Genomic DNA, 25,236 nt, shown 5'->3' with positions numbered 1-25,236 from the left:
ATGGTCCTGACAAAGTGTTGTTATTTTTCGGGTCAATCAGAAATACAATTTGGCTGCCATGGCCGCTATTTTGCTACTAAGTTCTAATAGGCCGATCTCACTTAAAATTGGTCTAGGAATGATCAGCTCATGGTCCTGACAAAGTTAAGTTAACATTATACTATTTTTTACTCAAATTGGTACATATTTCAACAACAAAAATAAATACTGTAGACTCAGGTGACCGTTTAGGCCCATGGGCCTCTTGTTTTTTAATCAGATCTGCTAATTCACAAAGAAAGCACTCCAAATCAATGTTGGCAAGGGAGATAATTTATTGATATTATAGAATAGTACTTAACTATAATCTGATAAATGTAATTAAAAGGAACAATATATGACAATAAGAAAATGAGTAATGAATTTGTGGTGGTGGTGGTGGTGGTGGTGGTGGGGGGACAATTTCTTTCATCTGCTCATATAGGGGGTGTCATGTTTGAAAGCAAACTATTGGCACACAAGACAACAACCAGAGCAAACACAAATGCATCAATTCATACATAAAAAACTCATTAAACCAGGAGCGAAACCGGAGGCTCACAAAATTTAAAGTATTGACACACAAGTCAATATAGAAACTTTCAAATACTCAATTTAATGGTAACAAAATATAATGTTCTAGAAGTCTCCAAGTATTTTGAATATTGTCATGATACTAAAGGTACGTCAAAATTGGTTAACCAACAAGCTACTTGAAAGATTTTGGATGCCTGTGGTGCTAATGAAAGTGGCAGAACTCCATCAAAAATGTGAAAATTTTTCACTCGTCCAATAGATCTTTCAACATGTATACGCAGTCTTGCTATTTCTTGTGTTTCAAAAACCTCAGCTGTGGAAAACTGTGCTGCAACACCTTTGAATGGAGGAATGTTTAGTGTACAACCTTTTTTTTGAAGAAGGTCTCTAATTGTGAACCCTTTATCTGCCATTATACTATCATTCTCTTGCAACAAATCTAAGATTCCAGATTCAATGGTAATTTGTCTGTCTGAAACTCTACCACCCCATCCTTCAGATACAAATGATATAATGCCTGATGGAGTGATACCAATTAGAAATTTAAATGTGTTGTGATGTTTATAATTGGAGAAAGTTATACTTTGATTTAAAAGGCTGCTTGATCTTTGTACAAAGATTTCAGTGCAGTCAATGATTGTTCGAACAGAAGGATATTTTTTCTTGAATATGTCTGGCATTGTTCTGTCAACATCTTGGCGACTAGGGAAATGATTTAACACTTTAAGTTCACAATGTAAGAGGGCAATCCAAGTGGAAAAATATTTAGAGAAAGTTCCTGCTGAGATACCAAATCTGTCTGATATATCCTGGACAAATAGGCCTAGCCGTATCCTCATCAGAACTGCAAATAGCTGATCAATAAGATTTAATGACCCTGTGCTGGACCTTGTTCTGTCAGGCTGGTTCTGACTTTTACCTCCACTCCAATAGGTCATACGTTCAGCTTTTGGTCTAAGAAACCTGTAATATGATGAAAATGGTTTGATTTCTCCCCTTTTCTTTTTATATCTTTGTAGAGATGAGTATATTAAGGTTATAAAGCACAATTATAAAACCATGCTTATCTCTGGCAAAAAGGGGGATTATTAGGCATTGCATGACCAAAATCAGACACTGGTGTTGACCTCAGATTAACCTTTTATTGCAGTTAGGTAAATAAGTACAATATTATAAGAAAAAATCAAGATTTTTTCTATGTTGGCAGCATCATACAATATATGAGTTCCATACAGCAGAGTAGCGCCAAACCCAATCATTTATTATTTGACTTCGTTCAAATTTTTACCAAAATTGAGTGACTGTGTTTATTACGACAATTTGTACCTAAAAAGCCAAAGGAAAACTGCAAAAGTTGGCAATCCAGTGTAGAATTTGGTGCTTGTATCATTGCCTTTTATCTGCTCTGTACTCCATCTTGATTTAAGCAGCTGTTCCTTGTACCTTTGAAGCTCCTCCTTCAGTATTTTGTTTTCTTCGATCAACTCAAGAGGTTCAGTTTGGCATTCTGAATATCAACAACCTAATTTATACAAGGGTAAAAATCAACCGCCACCACTGAAATACTGTTTCCTTATTATTGTCATTGGAAACTGTAATGTCATCTCAATTTTTCCTCAATTAACAATTACATGAGTTGAAAGTAAACAGACACGGTACTCAAATTCTGACACACTATTTTGAGACCAAGCTGACTAGTCCTTCCATTTTCCCCTTGTTTTTTTTGTGCTTGCTAAACCTTGAAGTAGCATATAGTGTCATACATACAAGTGCAAATTTTATCATAAAGTCTATGGTTTGACACAAATAGGAATTGATGATATATTTAAATCATTTGATCAATTCAATCATTCAAAAATACCATAAATAAATTGTTTATTCATAAAATTAGTTCAGAATTCAATTACTGAAGTAGATCATAATAAAACTTAAGAAAATGATCTGGGAGTGGGCATCATACAATTCAGCTAAAGGAATTCATACATTATTCTTAACTAGCAATAAGCTTAGTCATACCATTGTCTTGGAATGAAATAATGTCTGAATCATCTGTTGTTTCAAATTCCATATGAGCAGTTTCTGCATGCTCAGGTGATGATACTTCACAATAGGAGTGTGTAAAGACAGAAAACATTTTATGTTGATCCTCTGTGTATTTCTTTGCCTTCTCTGCTTCCATAAATTCCTACAATTTATATGTACAATGTACATGTATATAAATTTTATTCAGTACACATGGTACAAGATGTGTATTAAGAATAACGCTAGATTCTGTGTTTATACGTGCAAGTATAAATGAAACTATTTATTTTTGATAAACAAAACAAAAAAACAATTTAGTTACTACTTTTTAAAATTTATTTATCTTATTTTTGTGTATTTCTATACCCCTTTCTTCTTGATAAGTGGATGATATGTTTGATAGTTCAAGTAATTGATTTTAATAAAAAACTAAAATCATGTGACAGATATTTTCCTTATATATGTCATAATGTAGTACATGTATATCACAATTCTACCTAAAAGTATGTTTTGTCTTTTATACATCCATGCAGACCTTAAAACAAATTACTTGATCTTTGACACTTTTCAATGTTTTGGGTCAATATATATGATTTAAAAAAATGTTTCGAGTTTAAGATACGTATACATTATTTTAATACAACACCACATCTATGTTTGTGCACCTGTTCAAGTTTTCTTTTAGATACCCTCTGTTCCCTAGCTTTTTCTGTTGGTGTCGATCGTTTCTCTTTATAATGAAATATTGTTGGCCGATAATTGACGTCCTCGTAATCATAACTGTGCCACCCTCCCTCGAAATGTGTGGAGCAAATGTAGCTAGCATTCGTCGGAGTCCACTTGTCACGGTTTACAGCCTTTATCCATGCTAAACGTTTTTTCTTGTCTACGGGAAAACGAAAAAAACTTATTCCCTGCTCCTTGCCACAAGCATCAGCTCTGTTAAAACACTTGAAAACAACACAAGATCGTACCATTTCTTGCGTCTGTGGTTACCAAGAACTTACTCGCGGAAGTGGTTATGCGCATGTCGAGATAGTAGGACCGCAGTTAATGTGAAAGGGACTATTGCAACATCATCGTGCAGTCTGCCTGCAGTCAGTAGCAGATCGCTCCATCATCTAATGTAAGCTGTTTTAAATATTTTACTTGAAATAGCCTACAGTATATATGACCCTTGTATAAAATATAACCAACCAACATGGTTGACAATTGTCAATTGAGTTATATTTCTACATTTGTTGTAAGCGATTACTGTAGGCCTACAGTATCTATTTTTAGACATCGGCAATATGGGCTAGAAGGCCTATCCTCGATAACCACATTAACTACATAAGTCATAAATGGTGTTTTATGTTCATATAATTACCATTTCAGTTTTGTATTTTTAAATTTTGATTCATTGAAAGTTCTCTTCATTGAAAAGTAGATAATTAATATTTGTCGCCATGTCGGGTCTAACCGGTACTCGCCGGTAGCACATGGACTGACAATTTGTTACAGCTACATTTGGACCTTAAACTAAGGTGTTCAGAGTAATTTTACACGTCTATCTAAACCCCCTAAAACGTGTAAAATAACTCTGAACACCTTCAAAGTTTAGGTCCAAATTTAGCTGCGATAACGTACATATAGTATCATTTGACGACGATGTAATGCGGCCATTGGCATTGCAGAGGAGGCTGTTTTTTTCGTGGGTGCCCAAGTCCCGCATCGCCTATAGGTAAGGCACCTAACCGTCAACCGAGGTTTGATGGGTATAATTATGTCGTTGGTTTGATATACAAGACGCCACCAATGGATATCACGGAATTAGATTGCTATCTAAGTCTGTGCTGATATTTATTTAACACAACAAATGATGATGAATGTATGAACAAATCATAGGATAACAAGGCTAAACAGACATAACAACTCTCTCACTCGCACATCACATAAACTGTACTCTCTAACGACACTGAACACTATAAACAGGCAAAACTATCGCTAAACCACCCACTTTGTCGCAGAAATAGCTCTACCAAGCTAATGTTTGTATGTTTATGGTATGCGACGTTCAGTAAACTAATTCTTGTATCTTGTACCCCCTCCCATTCTAACACTTCGGAGACTTATCAGCCTGACAGCCCCAATCTATTGTAAAATATCATATGTATAAGGTGGTACGAAACACCTCAAAACACCAGAACAGGCCCCCAAAACACAGCAAAAGACTACAAAAAAACCAACAGACGTCACTTATAATAATATTTAGTTATACTGTGATCATGTGTAATAGTTGTCTTTTATCGTGGATACAAATGTATATGACAACTCCTGGGTTCTTTTCTCAGTTCATTTATTACGTAAGTAAAAACCCTGTAACATGAAATACATCATATTACTACACATATGACATTTATACAATCACATAAGCTAAGACATGTCAAACAACTACCTGGCAGTAGCCAGTTACATAAGTTATAATAGTGGAATACGTATTACAACTGTTACATTCAATCTATATATTATATAGAAATACATGTACAGCATAATTACAAATATATTAAAATACCCACCCCTTCAATGTGAAGAGGGTTTTCTCGGACAAAGTCCGCCGAGTCCTTGGTCTTACTCGTTCAATGTAAGCTATAAAAGGAAACAATATATATTAAAAACTTGCTTCTTCGAAATCACTTGTCTACTAAATTGACCACGCCCGATTTCTAAATTTACAAAGACTTTCAAAATATTAACTTTACTTTTAACAAAAATATTACGTTAATTAAATATATTATTGAATAGATACTATAATGAATTAGACTTATATTTATACATAAGAACTTACGTTATTTGCTTTCGGCTCTAGTGCCCGCTACCTCTTTTAATTCCTATGCTGGCTAGGTAAAGATATAGGTGTACAAGATGTTCGCTGTGCTCGCTCTGGCCGCTCTGTTCAAAGTGACCAGTGCACCAGGTAAATTACCCTACATTCAACACTAGGTATTCTATACATAGACAATACGTACTGGACAAACAGGTTTACAACACATTACATCACATCCGCTCAGTACCTTACTCGCATTTACGCGTGCTATTTCCACGCGCGTGCTAAAAGTTTTGCCACAATGCGTGACGTACAAAATTACACGGAAGGCTGATTTCCGTTACATACGAACGCGTATAGCTAAATACCACAAATATATTAAAAGTAATAATGACAAATAATGACACTACTACACATGTATTTACCTTAATTGAAAAAGCAAATTTCCTAAGATATACCGGGAAATTAAACAATATAAAATAAGCTAAGAAAAATGGGGAATGAAGTATAACAATCTTGTGCATCCTGAGGTCCCTACCTTCTCCACTCACCCAAAAGTGACCATTCATGTCACATTGCACCATCCTGATAAAGAAAATCCCTATGTATGTTGACCCAGACTCTGCACCAGATTTAGGACACTATTGTGGCACTTAAGTGTTTTCTAGCGACCCGACCAGTTGGATTGCGATTCATCTCTTATTACGTCGGTCACATATATATAGTATATATGGGTAAGACACGACCAAGTGAAATCATGTGTAGCAAACCAGTTTGATGGTTGGCAACCAGGCAGCTTCATTGGTTAGAACTAGCGTCAGACTAGAATTTGAATGGTCCCCTTGTTCAAATCCCGTTCTAGCTGTGCATTTCTCTCTCATGTTACATTGGTACCTGTGACCAACCCTTGTTTCAAATATTTGGTGTCACTTGACAACATGATACTTGAACCTGGGTTTTGAACAGTGTTGTTATCTGGGGCAAAGACTTGGAGAAAGGAGGGAGGGATGTAGCGGAACTGGACTGGGTCGATCGCTGGCCACAAGGTAGCTCAATTGTTTAGATTGTGCTTCACTGAGGCCAGAAGTTCCTGGGTAAGAATTGTAAAAGATGTGCATTGATTAGGTTGCCTTACAAGCGCCAGCTGAAGGAATTTCCCTTTAGCTCAGAGGTAGAGCATCGGGCTGGAGAGCCAAGGGTCGCTGGTTCGAGCCCCAACGATGTCGCTATCTTTATCACTAGTCCTCATCCTACTACAAACTGGTGCTGTTGACCCTCCCGGTTCAAGGTAGGAGAACCCTTGGCGGGGAGTCAAAGAACCTGGATTGGTGTTTGAAAAAGGGGGGGAATAGTGTAAAAGATGTTTATTGATTAGGTTGCCTTGCAATGGTAAGCTGTTTCCCTTTAGCTCAGCAGTAGAACATCAGGCTGGAGAGCCAAGGGTCGTGGGTTCGAGCCCCAGCGACAGCACTATCTTCACCACTATTCCTCGTCCTACTACAAAATATCAGTCTGGCTGTGCATTTTCTGTCTTGTTACAGATGTACTGAGTCTTGAATTATCAATAACGACTTATTCAGTTTTATTTGATTAATCTCTTCATAATCCTTTTGCTAGATTACCTTTTTTCCCCAGCTTGGGAAAGAGAACACTACATTAAATTTACTATGTAAAGTAAGGGACAAGATCTTGTACGAAAGTAAACCAAATAGTTATGCGATTTTTCTCCAGTTACGTTACTGCATATAAGGTACTTTCAACAAATCAAACAAGACCAATAGAAAATCATGAAACAAAAGCAAACAAAATATTCAAGCTCTGTGATCCTGGACCGAATCCCGTGCAATGGTCAGTGGGTGCAGCCATTTTAATTTTGTATATTATGAATAAAATAAATGTGCCTATGACCTTGTCAACCAGTAGTTTTGACCGAAGTGACCTTTGCAGAACTGCTAGCGGGTTGTGGAGGAGCATGTAACGTTTACACAGACTTTACTTCTCTTACTCACTTGGTTCACAGGCTAAAGTTTCAAACATACCATGTAAATTCCTACTGTATGCACTGACTGAATGCCAAGTATGCTCTCCTGTCCGATAGTTTTGAAAAGAAATAGTCAGACAGTTGGGCTAGGCTACATCCATGTTGGCCTAGCTCAGTCATCCTTCCTGACCGGAAACTTCCCTATTTGGCTGTATTATCTGCAAGTTGTGTTCACATACAGATTGTGTTTGGAGTAATAAAACTTGAATCTGTAAGTGATCAGTGACAGTGATAAATGTCTTATGTTCTCTTTTTGTTTTTCAGATGTCTTACAAAACTCGGTTTGCTTTCGCCATTGTGGTTGCTGTGGTAAGTATATACATTATTGTATTTATGGCCTGAGGAAAAAAGGCAATAATACTTCATTTACACACAGTGTGCTCTATTTTAATCAAACAATTGAGGATATTGAATTCCAATGCTGGTAATGTTCACATCAGTTTGAGGATAAAATTAACTTTGACCTAATTTAAAGGTCACATGGTCAAATATGTCAAAAACTGTTAAATGACTTCTTTTAAAGAAGTTGTGAGAAGAACTAAAAGTGATGAATTTTGGCTTGTAGTTTAATAAATTTCTTGAAAAGGAGTCTGTGAAAGATTGAGAAAAAAAATAACTGTCACCTTCTTTCAAAGTTACAAGTAGGGTCAAATATGTCAAAAATTTCAAAGAACTTCTTCCGAAGGAGCCAGTATTGGTGTATATGGACATCTTGGGATCATGGAGTGCAGAGTGCAAGAATAAGTTCACTGTGACCTATGACTTTACCTTTGACCTTCACTTTTGAAAATGTTTGTCCGTGGCATATATTCTATACTCAATCACCTGGAGTATCCAGATTTGGTGTACATTTAGGACATCTTAGGATGATGGAGTGCAGGAATTAGGTCACTGGCCTATGACATGACCTTTGACCTTTACTTTTGAAAATGTTTGTCCGGTGCATATCTTCTATGCTCTTTCATCTGGAGTAACCAGATTTGGTGTACATGGACATCTTGGGATTACAGAGTTCAAGAATTAGGTGACTGTGACCTATGACTTGGACTTTGACCTTTACTTTTGAAAAAGTTTGACATATATGTACTGTTTGTTAAATATAGCAATACTTTGCCTTGTTTATTTAATAATTACCTGGTATAGTAGAATTATTAAGCTTGATAATATATAGATAGACAACTGGTTGATATCGGCTTAATGTGTCAGAGTTAGGGTCAGGTCAGGCTTAAATTATCAACAGCCCGTGCTTAATATATAACACAATGGATAATTTATGCCTGAAATTAATACTTAGGCCAAAAAAAAAATATTACTTTGTTATCAGGCCCGCACGCATTTCATTTTAGGGCACCACATTGCTGATTTTATCGTGAATGTAATACAAATAAAATCGTCTTAAAAAAAATCCGGAAAATTGGGAAATTGATATACAGGGAAGCGTTAAAACGATTATGACTTATGAACCTCGTGTACAAATGGCGCTTATTTCGGTACAAATAAGGAATGGGGGGAGGTCCGTGATTCTTCCCTGGAACATCGTGGGGGGATTTTCGGAGGCTTGCTCCATGACAGACTTCTACACAACTAAAAAACGGTAACAACGAAATGGGAACGTGGTCGTTCACGTTTTACAAACTACACAATAAAAAAAATCACCCTCGTCTCATTTTTGTCATGTAAAATGAAAAAAAAAATACCTCCCTGCCTCATTTATTTTGGAAGAAAATGGCCTGAGAACCAAGTTTTTTTGTTTTTTTTTGGTCTTAATAACATATCTGTCAGTGGTATGTCTTTTTTTTTCTTTTTTTCTGATACAATTAAAGTTGCTTGTTCTCAGTTCAAAAAGTGTAATGTAAATGAAATGTAATGTAAGTATTGATATATTTGACTGTTTACTCATAATATGTAGTGATGGTTATATTCTATCTTGTATTGTATTTGATGGTTTAAAAACTGTGATATAAATGGAATGAGTGACCTGTTAGTAAGTATGAAATGGACTATAATTAATTTGCCATTGTCTTCCTATATCAACAAAACTCGTCTTTGTTCTCTAAAAAGTGGGGGAACTGAGAACACCCCGTTATGGCTAGCTGACCAGTAAGTCTTCCAATGGCCATTTGTTCATTTTAAATCCTATCCCTTAAATCAGCAGTAGCAATTAGAGAGGTGACATGTAGTTTTGTTTTAAAAGTTACAGATAGCTGGGATTACCTCTGCATCAACACCTTCAGCAGTGATGAACCCGACGTCCACCTCGCTAACTGAATCAAAGATGCTGAACCTCACATCTGCGTCAAACTGTGCTGCCCTGGGATACCCCGGGGCCATTCCACATATCCTTAACGGATATGAAAAGGGCCTGGGTAGATGTTGCTTTGGTATTGGTGTTATCAAAGGAGGTAAATTCATTCAACTGATACAGAATTCTAAAAATAAATTACTAGTTGTCAGTAAGTCCATCTGGTGTAAACTTTTCATCTAAACTACAAACCTTATTTGATAAAAACCCTGTTCCTTGCATACTTGTCAACTTTTTAACATTTCCATGGGGGATATTACGCGTGCTCAGAATTTAAAGCATAAATAAAATGTGTGTATGTACACCCTAGAGAAAAATAACCCTTTTAAATGGCATCTATTGATCGGTTCTTTCAGATGAAATCATTAGATATTAGAATATAGGAATAGTTTAGCAAATTCACTGGTTGAAAATGCTAAATTTTAGGGTCTAAAATCAGGAGTGTCCCTCCGAAATCGGGAGAGTTGGCAAGGATGTCCTTGGGATGTGTGGGTTTTAATATTATGGAGTGGGTGGTACAGACAGGATTTCAGTGGATAATATAGTTACAGAGGTCAGAAATTCAGATGTTGGTGAAGTCTGTTTCAGTAACAAAAGACTTGTTCAAATATTGTTACTGTGATGTTTCAGGTTATATAACAATGTGCCCTGAAAATGGCGCAAAGGATGAGTGGCGGCCATGTCCACCTGGGACATGTAACAAAAATAACATTACCTCCAAGTATCTAACCTGGATTGATCGTCTATCTTCTGAGCGTGTATGCTTGGCATCTTCAGAATGTACCAATCAGGAAATTAAAAAAGAAATGGGTAAGTTCATATATTAGTAGACAGTTTGATGATTTGTAACAAGCTTGGTGCTGTGTCCTTAGCTGTTGATAGGATGGTAAACAAACCAAACCATTGTCCGTTCATCAACTGTCTCTATAAAACATTACTAGTTGACTCAAACCCAGTCATAAATGGATTTTTGATGTTCGGAGATTATTATTGTCTTCAAAAAGTATCTTTAGTTTTTTGGCCGATGATTATGCAAGTCAGCAAGAAAATAAAGCCTATTGTACGGCTTTTCTCACATGCATGATCACTAGAGATTGGACAGGCCTTGCCTGCCACACATAAAAATTGTAGAAAATTGTTTGCAGAGTGAACATTAGAAAAAAAATAAAAAAAAATAAAATAATAATGTTGGCATTATTACGTTTAATGGTTACTAAGTTTCATGAATTTAAAGATGCAAGTCGTTTACTATAATGTTTGATTAATATTCAATGTCCTATCACAAGCTGTGAAAGTCCACTCTTGTGAACTCCGATGTTAAAGCCACATATATTTATAAATACTAGTTATTTATGATGTACACAATGTATTGTAATAAACATTAAATGATGTGATAAATGATCACTTTTAATACTGAAAGCCATAACTAGACACATTAACGTATCGGAGTAAAAACACCTTACAGCCGTTTAAATTGTAAGTGGGCCACTTTAATCTGTTTTACGAAATGTGTTTCTGTCTCCTCTTTTCAATGCAACTGGAACAGGGAAAGGACTGTAAGAAAACTGTTTATTGCCTGTTTGTTGTTGTTGTTATTGTTGTTTGTTAGTTTTTTCCTGAACCACACAACTCCTACTAATTTTTACATAGGGCCAAAAAACGTTTTTATACATACTGTATTTTATCAGTGACAAACCCTACCTGGTAATAAGCCCGCCCCCAACTTTGCCTCACTTTCTGTGCATAGGGTGGATGCCTGGTAATAAGCCCACCCCCCACTTTTCCTTACTTTCTGTGCATGAGGGTGGTTGCCTGGTAATAATCCCATCTTCCCACTTTTCCTAGCCAATTTTTCCACTTTTCCTTACTTTCTGTGCATGGGGTAAGAAGCTCATTCCACTTTCTTCAAGTTTGTTGGCTTTTTTTTTGTATTGTTGTATGTTGTGCAATACATGTTCAGCTGACCAGTAGGATGTGTCGACCACTTTTCGGGCCATGTAGTACAGTTTTGACACAGCTTCGAAAATCTACTTGTGAGCTCTGAGCTTGAAGTGTGAAGCAGCATTCATTGTCCATACATGTTTTAGTTTACCTGGTCGGACTCTTTTTGATATGGTCGACAGGCAGTCATCTCAATTTTTGAGATTTAAGTTTGTTAGTGCTATTTCTCATAAAATATTGGCAGGATCTTTCTCAAATTACACATACCAGGTAAAGGTTCCCTAAGGACCCTGTTACATAACTAAGGCAGTTGTGACAGTTTGCCTGTAGCATGCAGGAATGGTGTTCTTTGAAGTTTGTATAAATAAACATTTTTTTGTCTACCTATAGCATGCAGGGATGATGATCTTCAAAGTTTGTTTTTTGTACAAAGGTCTACCTATAGCATGCAGGAATGGAGGTCTTTGAAGTTTGTTTAAATGTATGACCTTGACCCATATAGACTGCACTGGGTGTGTGATAAAATATCTTTGAGTGACCTGTTCTTAATATGTAGGAGGTCTTCAGTTATGATATTCATTTCACTCCCCTGGCGACGGAAGTTTGAAGGGATACGTTTATCAGGATCCCGCCAGTACATACGTACGTATGTTACACTCATTGTTATCGCTCTAGCGACTTCATTACTCAACAGAATTTCATGAAACTTCATACACAAGTGTTTGGTATGGTAACGCCTTTAACAAGATCTCATTTCGGGTTTATACATTTGAGGTCTAGGTCACTGTTACTATTTTTTAGAAAAAACTTTGTCTTCGCTCTATATTGACTTCATTTCCTATTACACATACACATATGTCACAATGTGTGAATGTAAGGGGATTTGTATCACTTGTGATGTCTTGTTTTATTTTATTTTATAAAGTTTATTTACCCACTTCACTTTTGATACATTCACTGAAGACCTGTTAGCCTATAATTATCTAAACTGATGATTTGTTATGACAATTTTGTTTTTGATAGTATAACAGTGTTTGTTGTAATAGTTTAAAGAATCCTGTATCACTGCCAAAAACTGGCACTATGCTTTTGAGTTTTTCTCCTAGCATGACTATAACTTTGATAGATCATTTCTGAAGAGAAACCCATACCTCGTAAGTCTTTTATTAAAAAATGATTAAGATAAGATAAACAAAATATTATAGTCCATGGCAGTGATCTGCTTTCTGGACTTCAGATCGTTACAATTCCATTCTTAATCAAGTGAAGTGAGCTATGTGACTGACAATAGTATCCTACCCTAATGTGTAACGTGCTACAGCTATATCTTAAACAAAATCAAGGGGAGGTTACTGAATAAACGAACAAAACAGAGGTATTCTCTAAGTGTTTTGCCTATTGCACAGGGATCCTAAAGTTTTAAACGATTTAAGTCTACAAACTGTAAGTGGCTGTGGTATACACAGCTTAAGCCTGTCTGTGGCAACAGTTTGAGTTGAGACTTTAGATGATTTTGAGGTGTATGAGGATGGGATATATGATCTAAATTAAGCATGTGGTTTTGATAAACACATAAATGGTGTTGCTTTTGTTCGAATGACTGGGTAGCAGTGTAGATAGATATACCAAATAACATGAATTTAACTTTTCAGATATCAAGCGAATCAATGTGACCTTGAGCATGGATGGTAATGTTATAGGCTCTCTGGTACAAGAAAAAGATACAGCTCCTAATATGACTGGCAGCATTGATCTCACTCCAGGTATTTACACCAACTAAAATATCTTCTACTGTGTGTAAGGTTTCATCTTTAACATTGATGGTAAAATTGAAGAAGTTCTTTATAGTACCTAGGTTGAACAACTGGTAAAACTTTTTTGAATAGTATGCAGTGAATTACAGTCTGACACAAGTGAAAATTTACAGCTGATAACTTCCTCTGTCAAGAATCTTGGTTTTGAACAACCTACCACAGGTATGATATATGGCATTAACTGGCTAATTAGGGAAGACAGTATGAGCAGAAATTAGGGTTTTGTTGCTTCCTCTCTATTTGTCCATCCATCTTTCAATGTTTTTCTACAAACAGCCTCTTGCTTTTGTACATTCAATTTGAACATTAGGTGATAAGAGTTGTCTCCCCTTTACTAGTTGAAACTATAAATGAATAATTATTGCCCCGTATCGGAGATTAGGGTACCTATAGTAATCACTCTGTTTGTCTGTCTGTCTGTCCGTCCACATATTTTGTTCCTGGGTGATAACTTTGGTATTTATTGACCGATGTACATGAAACTTGGTCAAGATGTTCAGTTCACAAAAATACACATTGAATAAAAAAGTGAAGGTCAAAGGTCAAGGTGATTAGGTTCAAAGGTCAAGGTCAAATTTTACATCTTTCACTGATAAACATTTTGTTATGACATTATGAAGCGAAGTTGATCAGAATTAAACAAGGAGTCAACTGACTCAAGGTCATTGGGTCTTGGGTCAAGGTCAAATTTTGTAGCTTTTCACTGGTGAATATTTCGCTATGACATTATGAAGCAAAGTTGTTCGGAATTGAACAAAGAGACACACTGAGGTAAAAGTCGAGGTCAAAGGTCAAGGTCAAATTTTCCATCTTTTCACTGATGAACATTTTGTTATGACATGATGAAGCAAAGTTGATCAGAATTAAGCAAGGAGTCAACTGACCAAAGGTCAAGGTCATTGGGTCAAAGGTTATGGTTACATTTTGTATCTTTTCACTGGTGAACATTTCGCTTTGACACTTCGATGCAATGTTGCTCAGAATTAAACAAGGAGTCAATTGACCAAAGGTCAAGGTCACTGGGTCAAAGGTGAAGGTTAAATTTTGTACCTTTTCCCTGATGAACATTTTATTATGACATTATGAAGCAATGTTGTTTAGAACTTAACACAGAGTCAACTGACCTTAGGTCTAGGTGACTGGGTCCAAAGGGTCAAGGTCAAGTTTTGTATTTTTCACTGAAGAACATTTTATGATATTAAGAAGCAAAGTTGGTCAGAATTAAAGAATAAGTCAACTGACCAAAGATCAGGGTCACTGGGTTAATGGTCAAGGTCATTTTGGTCCAAAGGTCAAAGACAAAGTGGATCTCTTACTTTGACCCTGGCTCTTGATTGAGGAGGTATTTAACTCTTTCCGTACCGTTGTCGTGTACACACGACAACAATATGCCATCCTGGTCCCCGTTGTCGTGTACAGACGACAAAAAAAAGGGCCGTCTCATCCCCGTTGTCGTGTACACACGACAAGAAACTTTGATGTAACCTGCCTGATGTTTAGTTGGTTAGCGCATGAGACTGTCGCAAAAAAACAATTAATTGTCGCTAAAATCAGAACCCACCTGTTTGGAAGAAATAATTTTATTTGTGCAGAGTACACTTTTTTATTATGTGACTTAATGTTTTCGCATTTGCCACAAGATGTTTGCGTTTGGTGCCTCAAATGTAAACAAGATGGCGGCAACTTAATTCGATACGATCACTCGTAAATTCATCATCAGATATTTGTTGAGACTTATGGAAGTAAATTTGAATATTCTAATATAAGTCTTGATGAAATCTACTTGTATTTAGAAAAAAACTCAACGACTCCACATCCGTAACCATAATCAATCCCCATTGGAAACCTGCACTACAACGCTGTGTTAAATACAAGGAATCGTATCGTTTATTGCTAGACAAATGTCGATTTCTCAGTCATAATCAGCTGCCAGTTAGTCATTATGCTGTGAAAATGAAGAAGTGTTTGTCTATGAACCAGAACATGAAACAATAACAATATTTGTTCACGGTTACCTGTTTAATTCTTGCGGCAGTTACACCTAGTCTAAAAAGTATATAAATAATCCGCCATTTTGTTATATGCGCGGGGGCGAGTCTAATAAGTACATCCGGTACGGAATCCAGACCGGAGTTGCGGTACGGAAAGAGTTAAGGTGAAATAAAACAAATCAAAGCTAACAAATGCGTATTGCATTGGTATTTACATTTCTGTTAGCCCAGCAAAAATGGAGATGGAAGGAAACAAGACTCGCATCATAGTACATGTAAAATGTATATTTTGGTTCCTTGCGATTCTTTTTGAAGTCCAAATGTCAAACGTCAAGCTCAGCTATGTGGGCAGATTGCTTCTTGATGATTATGGAGGATATATTGCCACAAGACGGGGCCCTTACTGACCTGTCATTGTTCTAATTCAGTCCGCTTTGAAACATGGCTCAACAAAAATGGAGCAGTTTTGTATTGACAGAAGGCAACAGCAGAGCTTTATATTATAATTGCCAAGTAGTCTGTGAGCAAAGACTCAAAAGGCAAATTGGAATAACATTGTATTAACATGTAGCGGAACTGGACAGGGTTGTTCGTCAGTAACCAGGTAGCTTAATTGGTAGAGCTTTCGTCTAGATTGAACTTAGATTCATTTTTGTGATTCTGTGTTATTGAGACTAGGTGTCTTTCCTTACTAATACAACTAATCCTGGCCATGGCACCACTTTAACAGGAATAAGAAAAATGCAACGGGCGAACCACTGGGTTTGAGTCCAGTTCCGCTACAAACACTTGATCCTGTATTCCCCAATAAGGATCCTTAAAGTGTGCCTTGAATGTTTTTTGTTACCAGTATATTTCTTATCCTGTTTAGGATCAGTCTCAGTTTCTTGCTCTTCTTACCTAAGCTCAGTGACATCTACATGTAAGGCTATTGGACAGGGGAAGAAATTATTTTATTCAAGTTGTTCTGAGAAAGTTGACAGAATGTCAGTCAAACTGTTCGAAATCCGATTTTTATATCAAAAACAATACTTACCACGTCCGAATATTATGCAAATGATCTCTAACTACCAGTTCTTTAACTACCAAAGGTAAAGTTTCAAATGCCCCGCGAAAATGCGAAACTACTCCCTGTCCAAACCGGACATACGGGTGTAGGATGCGCGCGCACCTCCAACTTCCTCTTTCTTCAACTCGAAAGAAGCACATGGCGGTTATTTCTACCCTGGACTTCGTTCAAGTTTTCTGAGGGCGGTAACCTGCCATTGTTTGTTTTCATACTTCATATATTATACCAGTTTCCCTGCTATTGTTTATATATTTTTTTGCCTTTATTCACCATATTTCGTTGTAAAACGTCGGTACCATTGCCACGTGTTTTGGTCCCCGTTCGTTTTCGTAAGTGTTTACTTTCACTTTGGTTTTAGTTTACGGTGATTTTTTGTGAATTAAAATTGTTTTAATTTTTACAAATAAGGGCCCTGCTATTGTTGATATATATTTTTGCCTTTATTCACCGTATTTCGTTGTAAAACATCGGTCTCATTGCCACGTGTTTTGGTCCCCGTTCGTTTTCGTGAGTGTTTACTTTCACTTTCGTTTTCGTTTACGGTGATTTTTGTGAATTAAAATTATTTTATTTTACAAATAAAGGCTGAATTGTTTGTTTATCTTGTTTGTGAACCATGAAGGACTCCTCCAAGTCTGACAAACGGGGTAAGAGGAAGGACAAGGCTAGGTCCTCCTCTGGTAGTACCGACGACCCTCGGAGAGTCCTTTGGCAGGTACCTTGTTGGCAGAGGCCCTGCAGGGTCCCAAGACTATCCAGTCCTTGGCTGGGTCTAGCCTAGAGAGCACAGGTGTTGGCTATCCTGTTGCCAAGGAGGTTGGCCCCCCTTCCATTGGTGTTAGTTCATCTCTGGAAAGGGTGGGCCCTCCTCCAGTTTCTGACTATTTAGTCAGTCCTGGAGCGTCTGTTGGTGGGGATAGAGTCATGAATGAGAATCCTTTTGGGTCCTCTGCTGCGATGGGGAGTGGTAATTCTTCGAATTATCTGGGCCCCACAGAGTGTAGCAGCACTGCTACCTCTCATTACTCTTCACGGTCCCTTCTCTTTCCTGGTCAGGTATCCGGTATCAACCCTGTCGGGGTCGATTTCGTGCCAGCTTGCACCATACAGAACCCGTGGGCCGCGCCAATGGGTAATGGAAAAGGTGACAAGTCTGACAAGAGTCGGGCGACACCCCATGGTCTCAGGTATGAGTCCTTTGGGCCTCATGCTTCGGGTACTGTGCATCATGGTTTTGGTGCTTTCCAGCAGCAATCTGGTCATATGTCTGGCCCTAGGCCTTTCATTTCTGGTTTCGCTCCGGGAGGGAGTGGCGGTTCACCTTTTCCTTTTGGTCAGGGTGTTCCTTCCCATGTACCCACTGGTCAGTATGATCAGTACTGGGGTCACTCTTTTCCTTATGGTCCTAGGGCCCCATTTCCTCAGGGATTTGGGTACAACTCGGGTTATCCTCCGGGATTTAATCAGGGTTGGGGGCCGGTCTCACCTAAGCAGGTTGGGGGCTCGCTGAATGCTCAGCTCCTACCCACCTCTGGGGCTGGGGAGGAGGTTGTGTTTAAAAGACCTATTAGGGCTTTTAGGACATCTCGCTCCAAGACCAATATCCCCGCCTCTCGGAGAGCTCGTAAGAGGACTTTTGCAGAGAGTCTCCAGAACTCTACCTTGCCCTCAACAGTAGACACTCCCATGTCTACTTCCAGGAGGGGTACGGAAATGGAGAATGGGGACAGGGACGATGACGTCCTCAGCCTGTCACCTGGGAGTGTGATGACTGAGATTCAGTCTGAACCTCCTTCTCCTCGTCATGATTTTGATTCTTCGGAATCTGAAGATGATGAGGTGTCGGCTGAGATAGAGGTAGAGCCTGAGGTTGAGGCTGAAGCCCACCGTGCTCTGGCTGGCATGCGGGCGCTTCGCGCTGACGTAGCCAGAATCCTCGGGGAGAAGGTTTGTCCTCCTCCTTCGGCGTCTGCCATTCCAGAGGCGACAACGCTGCTGAGTCAGCTGGTTCCGCCTAAAGTTTTGGCTCGTTCCGACAAGTCTTTGCCTGAGGGTTAAGTTGTTTCCTCGGCTTTGGCTGTCGCCCATGCTAGGATGGCAGAGAAGGCTGCTTCGTCCTCTCGTGCATCTGGTGCAGCTGGCCTGCAGTTGAGTTTGGCAGATTTGTCTGAGGTTAGATCCTCGGACTACGCCATTCACAACGCCAAACTTGAGAGTCAACCAGCTAAGCTGGAAACTCACGAGCTTCGGCAATGCCCTGGACCGGCGACTGACCAGGTGGTGTTCTCTGCCAAGGAACACCACAAGCTGGAGAAAATCCTGCGGCTTTCTCTCCAGGTACTCTCATATTTTGATTTCCTGACGGTTACTCTTTTCTGCTTATCGGAAGTGCCCATCAGGGAGTCAGAGGTTGATGAGAGTGACAGACGAGCTGTGCAGGATAGGGTGACCTCATCCTTGCACAACTGTCTGAAGGCCTCTGCAGCTTTGCACTGTACACTGCTGGCCAATTTGGTTCTTACCAGGCGAGCCTCTGTGCTTAAAGGTAAGCCTATTGAGGAACCTTACCTTTCCAGGCTTTTGTCCTCTCCCTTCGAGGGTCCTTTGCTCTTTGGGGGTGCCCTTCCTTCTATTCAGAAGGAAGTTAAGGAGGACCCAGTAGCCTCGGCACTTTTGGTTTCAAAAGTGTCGACTGCTGGTAAGGCTGGAACCCCTCGGGGTTCGGACCAGGCCAAGAAGAAGGCTAAGTCGAGGCCTCGCCAGACTCTGTCTGCGGCTAAGGCTAAGTCTACCTTTAAGGCCAAAGCCAAGGGTAAGGTAAAGCAGAGTACCAAACCCTCAGGGGGTAAGAAGCAGTATTCCTGACTTCTCCCCTCCTTCCACAACTCTTCTGTTTCAGTCCGGGCAAGTAGATCAGAGGTCTCTTTTAACCGGTCTCATAACGGTCGTAGACAGCCCCATAGACGTTTGGGAAGGTCTTGGCCTTCCTCAACCAGACTTACCAGTAGGAGGTCGACTGTCCGCCTTCCTTCCTCAATGGAAGGAGATTACTCAGGACAGTTGGGCATTGTCAATAGTTGCGGAAGGATTGAGCATCCCGTTGTTACAGGAACCTCCGCTCACAGCAAAGCCAATCTTTTTCCCACCCCTGGTGGATCTAGAGAATGCTCTAGCTGTCAGACAGGAAATTGCTACTCTAGTCGAGAAGGGTGCAGTCGAGGAGCTCCCACTGCGCCGGTACTCTCCAGGCTTCTATTCCCGAATTTTTCTGGTGAAGAAGAAGTCGGGAGCTTGGCGCCCGATTATAGACCTAAGTGCCTTCAATCGGTTCGTGGACTCTCCCCACTTTCAGATGGAGACCCCGAGAGACATTATTGCCTCGGTCAGGGAGGGAATGTGGGCTACTTCATTAGACTTGAAGGATGCCTACTTCCACATTCCCATCAGGAAGTCGGACAGGAAGTATCTTCGCTTCTCATGCGAGGGCAAGATATTCCAGTTCCGGGCTATGCGTTTTGGCCTTACCACAGCACCAATGGTTTTTACCAAACTACTGCAGGTTGTGGTAGGTATCCTGCACCAGCAGAGTATCAACATCCATATTTACTTCGACGACTCCCTCATGCTTCATTCACTGAGGGAGTCCCTGGTGCAGGATACTCGACTGGTTCTGAGTCTTTTTCTCAAGGTCGGGTTCATCCCCTCCCGAGAGAAGTCAGAACTGTCTCCCTCCCAGGACTTTGTGTACCTAGGCTACCGGTTCAACGTAGCCAGGGGTATAGTCCTTACATCTCAGGAGAAATTCATCAAGGCAAGGAGTCTGGTGCTTCAGTTTATCCAGAGTTATGCGGTACAGGTTCGTTGGTACCGCAGTTTGCTGGGGTTTCTAAACTCACTAGCAGATGTAGTTCCTCTTGGCAGGCTGCACATCAGACCTATGCAGATGTTTCTTCTCAGCCATTGGGTTCCAGCGTCGCGGGATTGGGAGGCTTTTATTCCTCTCAGTCAGTCGGTCAAGGAATTTGCCCTATGGTGGACAATTCGGAACAATGTCCTGAAGGGGGTGTCCTTGCACAGGAGCTCACCCACCATGACCCTGTATACCGATGCGTCCAAGACAGGTTGGGGGTGTACCTGAACGGGCAGGCTCGCTCAGGTTCATAGACAGGGGATCATCTTTCCGAACACATCAATGTGCTCGAGATGAGGGCAGTGTTGTTGGCCATCCAGGACCTCAGGTCTTATCTGCAAGACCAGGTGATTTGCGTGGCAACAGACAACTCAACGGTTGTAGCTTATTTGCAGAAGCAAGGGGGCACCAGGTCTCACGTCCTGTGTGCCCTGGCCATTCGCATTTTGCTACTTTGCCAAGAGTGGGGCCTAACCATTCAGGTCAAGCACCTTCCGGGCAGACTCAATGTCCTTGCAGACACCCTGTCAAGACGTCTTCAGCCGGTTCTAACGGAGTGGCAGCTCGATCCATCCATATTCCGAGCAATATGTCTGGTTTGGGACAGGCCTCATGTAGACCTATTTGCCACAGCCTTGAACCATCAGTTGCCGACGTTTGTGTCTCCCGATCCAGATCCAGCAGCATGGGGAGTAGATGCTCTGTCTCTGGACTGGAAGGGGTTGCATGCTTACGCCTTTCCCCCCTTCAACTTGGTGGCCAAGGTCCTCCAGAAGTACGAGGAGCAGCCTTGCTCCCTAATTCTGGGGGCTCCCTTGTGGCCGAGGCAACCATGGCTCCCTCAGATTCTATCGTTTCTGGTGGAAGAGCCTCTGGTCCTTCCACCCAGGTCGAACCTGTTACGACAGTCGAGGTCCAGAATCATGCACTCCCGCCCGGCTATACTCCACCTTCACGCGTGGAGGTTATCTCTGGTGGTCTCGCGCAGAACGGGTTTTCTGGACCGGTGTCAGACTGTATCGCTAGGTCCATTAGGTCTTCTTCCGCAGCAGTCTACCAGTCTAGGTGGAGCATCTTCTGCGATTGGTGTGGTCAGAGGCAGGTTGATCCACTCAAGACCTCTGTTCCCCTAGTTGCAGATTTTTTACTGCATTTGTTTCGCAGTAAGAAATTAGCTCCTGGTACCATTGTTGGCTATCGGTCGGCTATAGCTGGTATCTTATCTTATGCAGGGTGACCAGAGGTAGGATCTTCCTCCTCCTTGTCTGCCCTCATCAGAGGCTTTACCATTGAGAGACCTTGAGTTAGGCGTCTAACTCCTCAATGGGATTTAGCTTTGGTTCTGGAGTCCCTTTTGGGTACTCCTTATGAGCCTTTGAATCAAGCCTCCTTGAAATTCTTGACTTTCAAGACTGTGTTTCTTGTCACCCTTGCCTCGGGGAGAAGGCGTAGTGAGGTTCATGCCTTATCAACGCATTCCTCCTGTTTACGTTTCGGCAGAAATTACTCCTCCGTGACTATCAGGACGGAACCTTCTTTCCTCGCCAAGAATCAGGTTCCGGGGTTTTCGCCGGAACCTGTTCGCATTCCTTCTCTCTCTGACCTGGTTGGTAAGGACGAGCGCGATCGTCTTCTCTGCCCTGTCAGAGCTCTCAGATTTTATCTGGACAAGACAGGGGGGGATCGAGTATCACAGTCTAGGCTTTTTCTGCCCATCAAGAGTGGCCAGTCCAGTATTTTGGCACAATCCATCTCCCGATTGATTTGCCAGGTTATTAGGCTGGCTTATGAGTTGTCTTCGGATGATGTCAGAAGACTATTCAAGGTTAGCTAGGGCCCATGAGGTTAGGGCTCTGGCAGCGTCTTGGACCCTTCTCAATGGCGCTCCTTTTTCAGAGGTTATATCCTCCGCCTTTTGGCGAGGACACACTACCTTTAGTGGTTGTTGCCCAGTCAGTGGCTTGCCCACCGACCTCAGAGTAGAGTGTTCTCTGTTTTTGATTTTTTGTGTTGATTTTTATTTTGCAATTTGGGATGCTCTATATATAAGAGCTTCTGGGTATTAAGGTTCCAATTGATTGTGACCAGTTTACCGCCCTCCTGGATTAGCCATGGTCCTGCCGGATAGGAGTATCCACTAGGTAAGACGGATTTGCATAATAATTGGACGTAGTAAGTATTGTTTTTGATATAAAATTGAGTTTTTTTATGTAAAACCCATTTTTATGATAAAACTACTTACCATGTCCAATGTGAGTCCCAACCTCCTCCCTGGCTCCTCCTGCTCCTTTAGGCTTTTTGCTTTTAGGTGTTTTTATTCGAGTTTCGAATAGAGGAAGTTGGAGGTGCGCGCGAATCCTACACCCGTATGTCCGGGTTGGACAGGGAGTAGTTTCGCATTTGCGCAGGGCATTTGAAACTTTACTTTGGGAGTTAAAGAACTGGTAGTTGGAGATAATTTGCATAATAATTGCACCTAGTAAGTAGTTTTATCCTAAAAATGGGTTTTACATAAAAAACCTCAAGTTTACAACATTAACGAAGATAAAAAAAAAAGGCTCCCAACTATACTTCCGGAGGGAACTTATTGATATAAACTCCCTGTTTAAGTCAGTGGTCACTTTGTCTAGGACAATTACATATCTCAAATACTTATTGTTGCATGCAGTTGGCAAATTTCTACACATTTTTAGCTCACCTGGTCCGAAGGACCGTGGTGAACTTATGCCATACCGCAGCGTCTGTCTGCTAGTCATTAACGACTGAGCAGATTTTGACCAAATTTAGTTAGAAGCATCCTTGTGGGAAAGGAAACAAATTTTGTATAAATGGTGGGTCTGGCCCCCCTGGGGGCTGAGGGGCTGAGCCCAATAGGTGTAATATAGCAAATTCTTTAAAATCCTCCTTCTTCTTTAGGAATGAAAGGATTTGTTCCATATTTGGTAAGAAGCATCCTTGGGTGAAGGGGACTCAATTTTGTGTAATTAGTGGGTATGACCCCCTCAGGGCATAGGGGAAGGGCTCTGTTTGAAGTTTGTTCTTGCTATATCTCAAGTTCTTGATGGATCTTTCTGAAATTTCATATGTACTTACAGCACCTACCATGGAGTGCTATATCTTTTCTTCAATTATTTCAAACATATATTCAGGTGAGCGATACAGGCCCTCTGGGCCTCTTGTTGGTTAAAGTTAACCAACTTTAATACTTGGGCCTGGTCTTTATCAGTATTACAAGTTGTAGCCCATTTTACATCTTTGATACAAACCTTTTTTCAGAGGTTGGGACTATGGATTGCTCCCAACACTTTACCTTGTTTCTAATTCAGGTTATTCCAACAGTAATGGCAACTTGTGTAGGAGGTAATAGGTTTACTAATGACCCTTGTTTTGAAGCAGACCAATCAACAGTTTGTGATTAGATTCCTTTCTGAATTTGACAGGTGTCTATACAATGGAATGTACAGCAGAAGGTGGAATTCCAGCCCCACAGTACACCATTACATCCAGTGGCGGATCCCTCAGCAAAGGTTCAAAGGCCACTATAGATCTGACCTCAGATGAAAGCTATGTTGCTTGTTCTGTACAAGTCAGCAACCACTTCCCCAACCACATCCTACGCTTCAACCTCCACGTGAAATCAGGTGAGAATATAATTGTCGCTAAGTCTTTGTTGTTTTCTGTTTGCATTTTTCCCCCCAACAGTTGAAGTGATGACTTTAAGACTCCACAGAATTTCACATGTTTATAACTATCCAAAATGTAGAATCCAAATATGTTTACAATTCTGTACAATGTTTTAACTTCTCTTTGACTCTTTTCTCTAACTCTCAACTCCCTTCTCTGGTTATTTCTCTGTACCTGACTAACCTAGTAATCTCCTGTGCTTCGTTCTGCTTCTTCTCGCTGTCTACCTGGCTGATTGGTTGATTGATGGGGCTTTACATCCTTGTTCCGATTATAATCTTGCCTAGGACAATAAAAGGGGAGGGGGTTATGGGGTTGAGATGAAATTCCACTTTTTATTTGCCCGTCAAATTTGACGGGAGTATTATGGTTTGGGTTTGTCCGTCCTTCCGTCCGTCCGTCCGCAATCTCCTCCTACATTTTTCAGGTATCTCTTTGAAACTTGGTGTACATTATAATCATGATATGAAGTTGTGTCTCCCTCAAAAGAATTTTGATTCAACAATCGTTGCAAAAGTTATTGCCCTGTGTTCATTTCAGTATTTGTTTTTTTGTCTGGAGCTTTTCTCCTACATTTTTTTGGCTCACCTGGCACGAAGTGCCAAGTGAGCTTATGCCGTGGCGCGGCGTCCGTCGTCCGTCCGTCCGTCGTCCGGCGTCAATATTTTACTTTAAACGACTTCTTCTTAATAACCGAAAGGCCTAGGGTGTCAATATTTGGCCAGAAGCAAACTTGGATGAAGGGCTACAAAGTTGGTTCATATAAATGACCTTCACCTATTTTCAAGGTCACAGGGGTCAAATATGTCAAAAACTTTAAACATCTTCTTCTCAATAACCAAAATGCCCAGGGAGATGATATTTGGCCAGTAGCATGCTTGGGTGAAGGGCTACCAAGTTTGTTCAAATGAATGACCTTCAATTATATTCAAGGTCACAGGGGTCAATTGTATTAAAAAACCTTTAAACAACTTCTTCTGAATAACCAAAATGCTCAGGGTGATGATATTTAGCCAGTAGCATGCTGAGATGAAGTGCTACAAAGTTTGTTCAAATGAATGACCTTCACCCATATTCAAGGTCACAGGGGTCAAATATGTT

General features: G+C 40.2%; 2 protein-coding genes across 6 annotated transcripts in view; one reads left to right on the top strand and one right to left on the bottom strand.

The window, feature by feature from the left end:
* Positions 1 to 212: 212 nt before the first annotated feature.
* Positions 213 to 3,578, bottom strand: LOC110465811 (THAP domain-containing protein 5-like). Of its 2 annotated transcripts, XM_021521907.1 has the most exons (4): positions 3,243 to 3,578; positions 2,572 to 2,740; positions 1,882 to 2,062; positions 213 to 1,518 (listed from the first exon to the last, which is right to left on the bottom strand). In XM_021521907.1, the coding sequence occupies exons 1-4, from the start codon at positions 3,552 to 3,554 to the stop codon at positions 687 to 689; spliced, it is 1,494 nt and encodes a 497-aa protein (XP_021377582.1). In that variant the 5' UTR covers positions 3,555 to 3,578; the 3' UTR covers positions 213 to 686. The 2 variants fall into 2 exon arrangements, with proteins under 2 accessions (XP_021377582.1, XP_021377583.1); XM_021521908.1 differs by lacking the exon at positions 213 to 1,518 and having other exon boundaries at positions 1,700 to 2,062.
* A 60-nt stretch (positions 3,579 to 3,638) lies between these two features.
* Positions 3,639 to 25,236, top strand: part of LOC110465805 — a 32,350-nt gene continuing 10,752 nt past the window's right edge. Inside the window, exons 1-6 of one of the 4 annotated variants that reach the window (XM_021521902.1) lie at positions 3,639 to 3,703; positions 7,689 to 7,733; positions 9,625 to 9,826; positions 10,357 to 10,536; positions 13,320 to 13,430; positions 23,892 to 24,092. In XM_021521902.1, coding sequence (XP_021377577.1) covers positions 7,689 to 7,733; positions 9,625 to 9,826; positions 10,357 to 10,536; positions 13,320 to 13,430; positions 23,892 to 24,092 — 739 coding nt within the window. In that variant the 5' untranslated portion in view covers positions 3,639 to 3,703. Of the gene's footprint in view, positions 3,704 to 4,035; positions 4,301 to 7,688; positions 7,734 to 9,618; positions 9,827 to 10,356; positions 10,537 to 13,319; positions 13,431 to 23,891; positions 24,093 to 25,236 lie in introns of those variants that run through there. The other 3 variants (XM_021521900.1, XM_021521903.1, XM_021521901.1) reach the window with 3 other exon arrangements.

Source organism: Mizuhopecten yessoensis, unplaced genomic scaffold, assembly GCF_002113885.1.
Source record: "Mizuhopecten yessoensis strain PY_sf001 unplaced genomic scaffold, ASM211388v2 scaffold11101, whole genome shotgun sequence".
In the NCBI taxonomy this organism is placed as follows: Eukaryota; Metazoa; Mollusca; class Bivalvia; order Pectinida; family Pectinidae; genus Mizuhopecten; species Mizuhopecten yessoensis.
This window is presented reverse-complemented; position numbering and strand designations above follow the sequence as displayed.

Excerpts from the sequence above, each read along its gene's own strand:
- LOC110465811 (XM_021521907.1), bottom strand. The coding sequence starts at position 3,554 with ATGGTACGATCTTGTGTTGTTTTCAAGTGTTTTAACAGAGCTGATGCT. Across the intron at positions 2,741-3,242 it reads CTAAAAGAAAACTTGAACAG|GAATTTATGGAAGCAGAGAA; the intron begins GTGCACAAACAT and ends TATAAATTGTAG. Across the intron at positions 2,063-2,571 it reads TATTTCATTCCAAGACAATG|AATGCCAAACTGAACCTCTT; the intron begins GTATGACTAAGC and ends GTTGATATTCAG.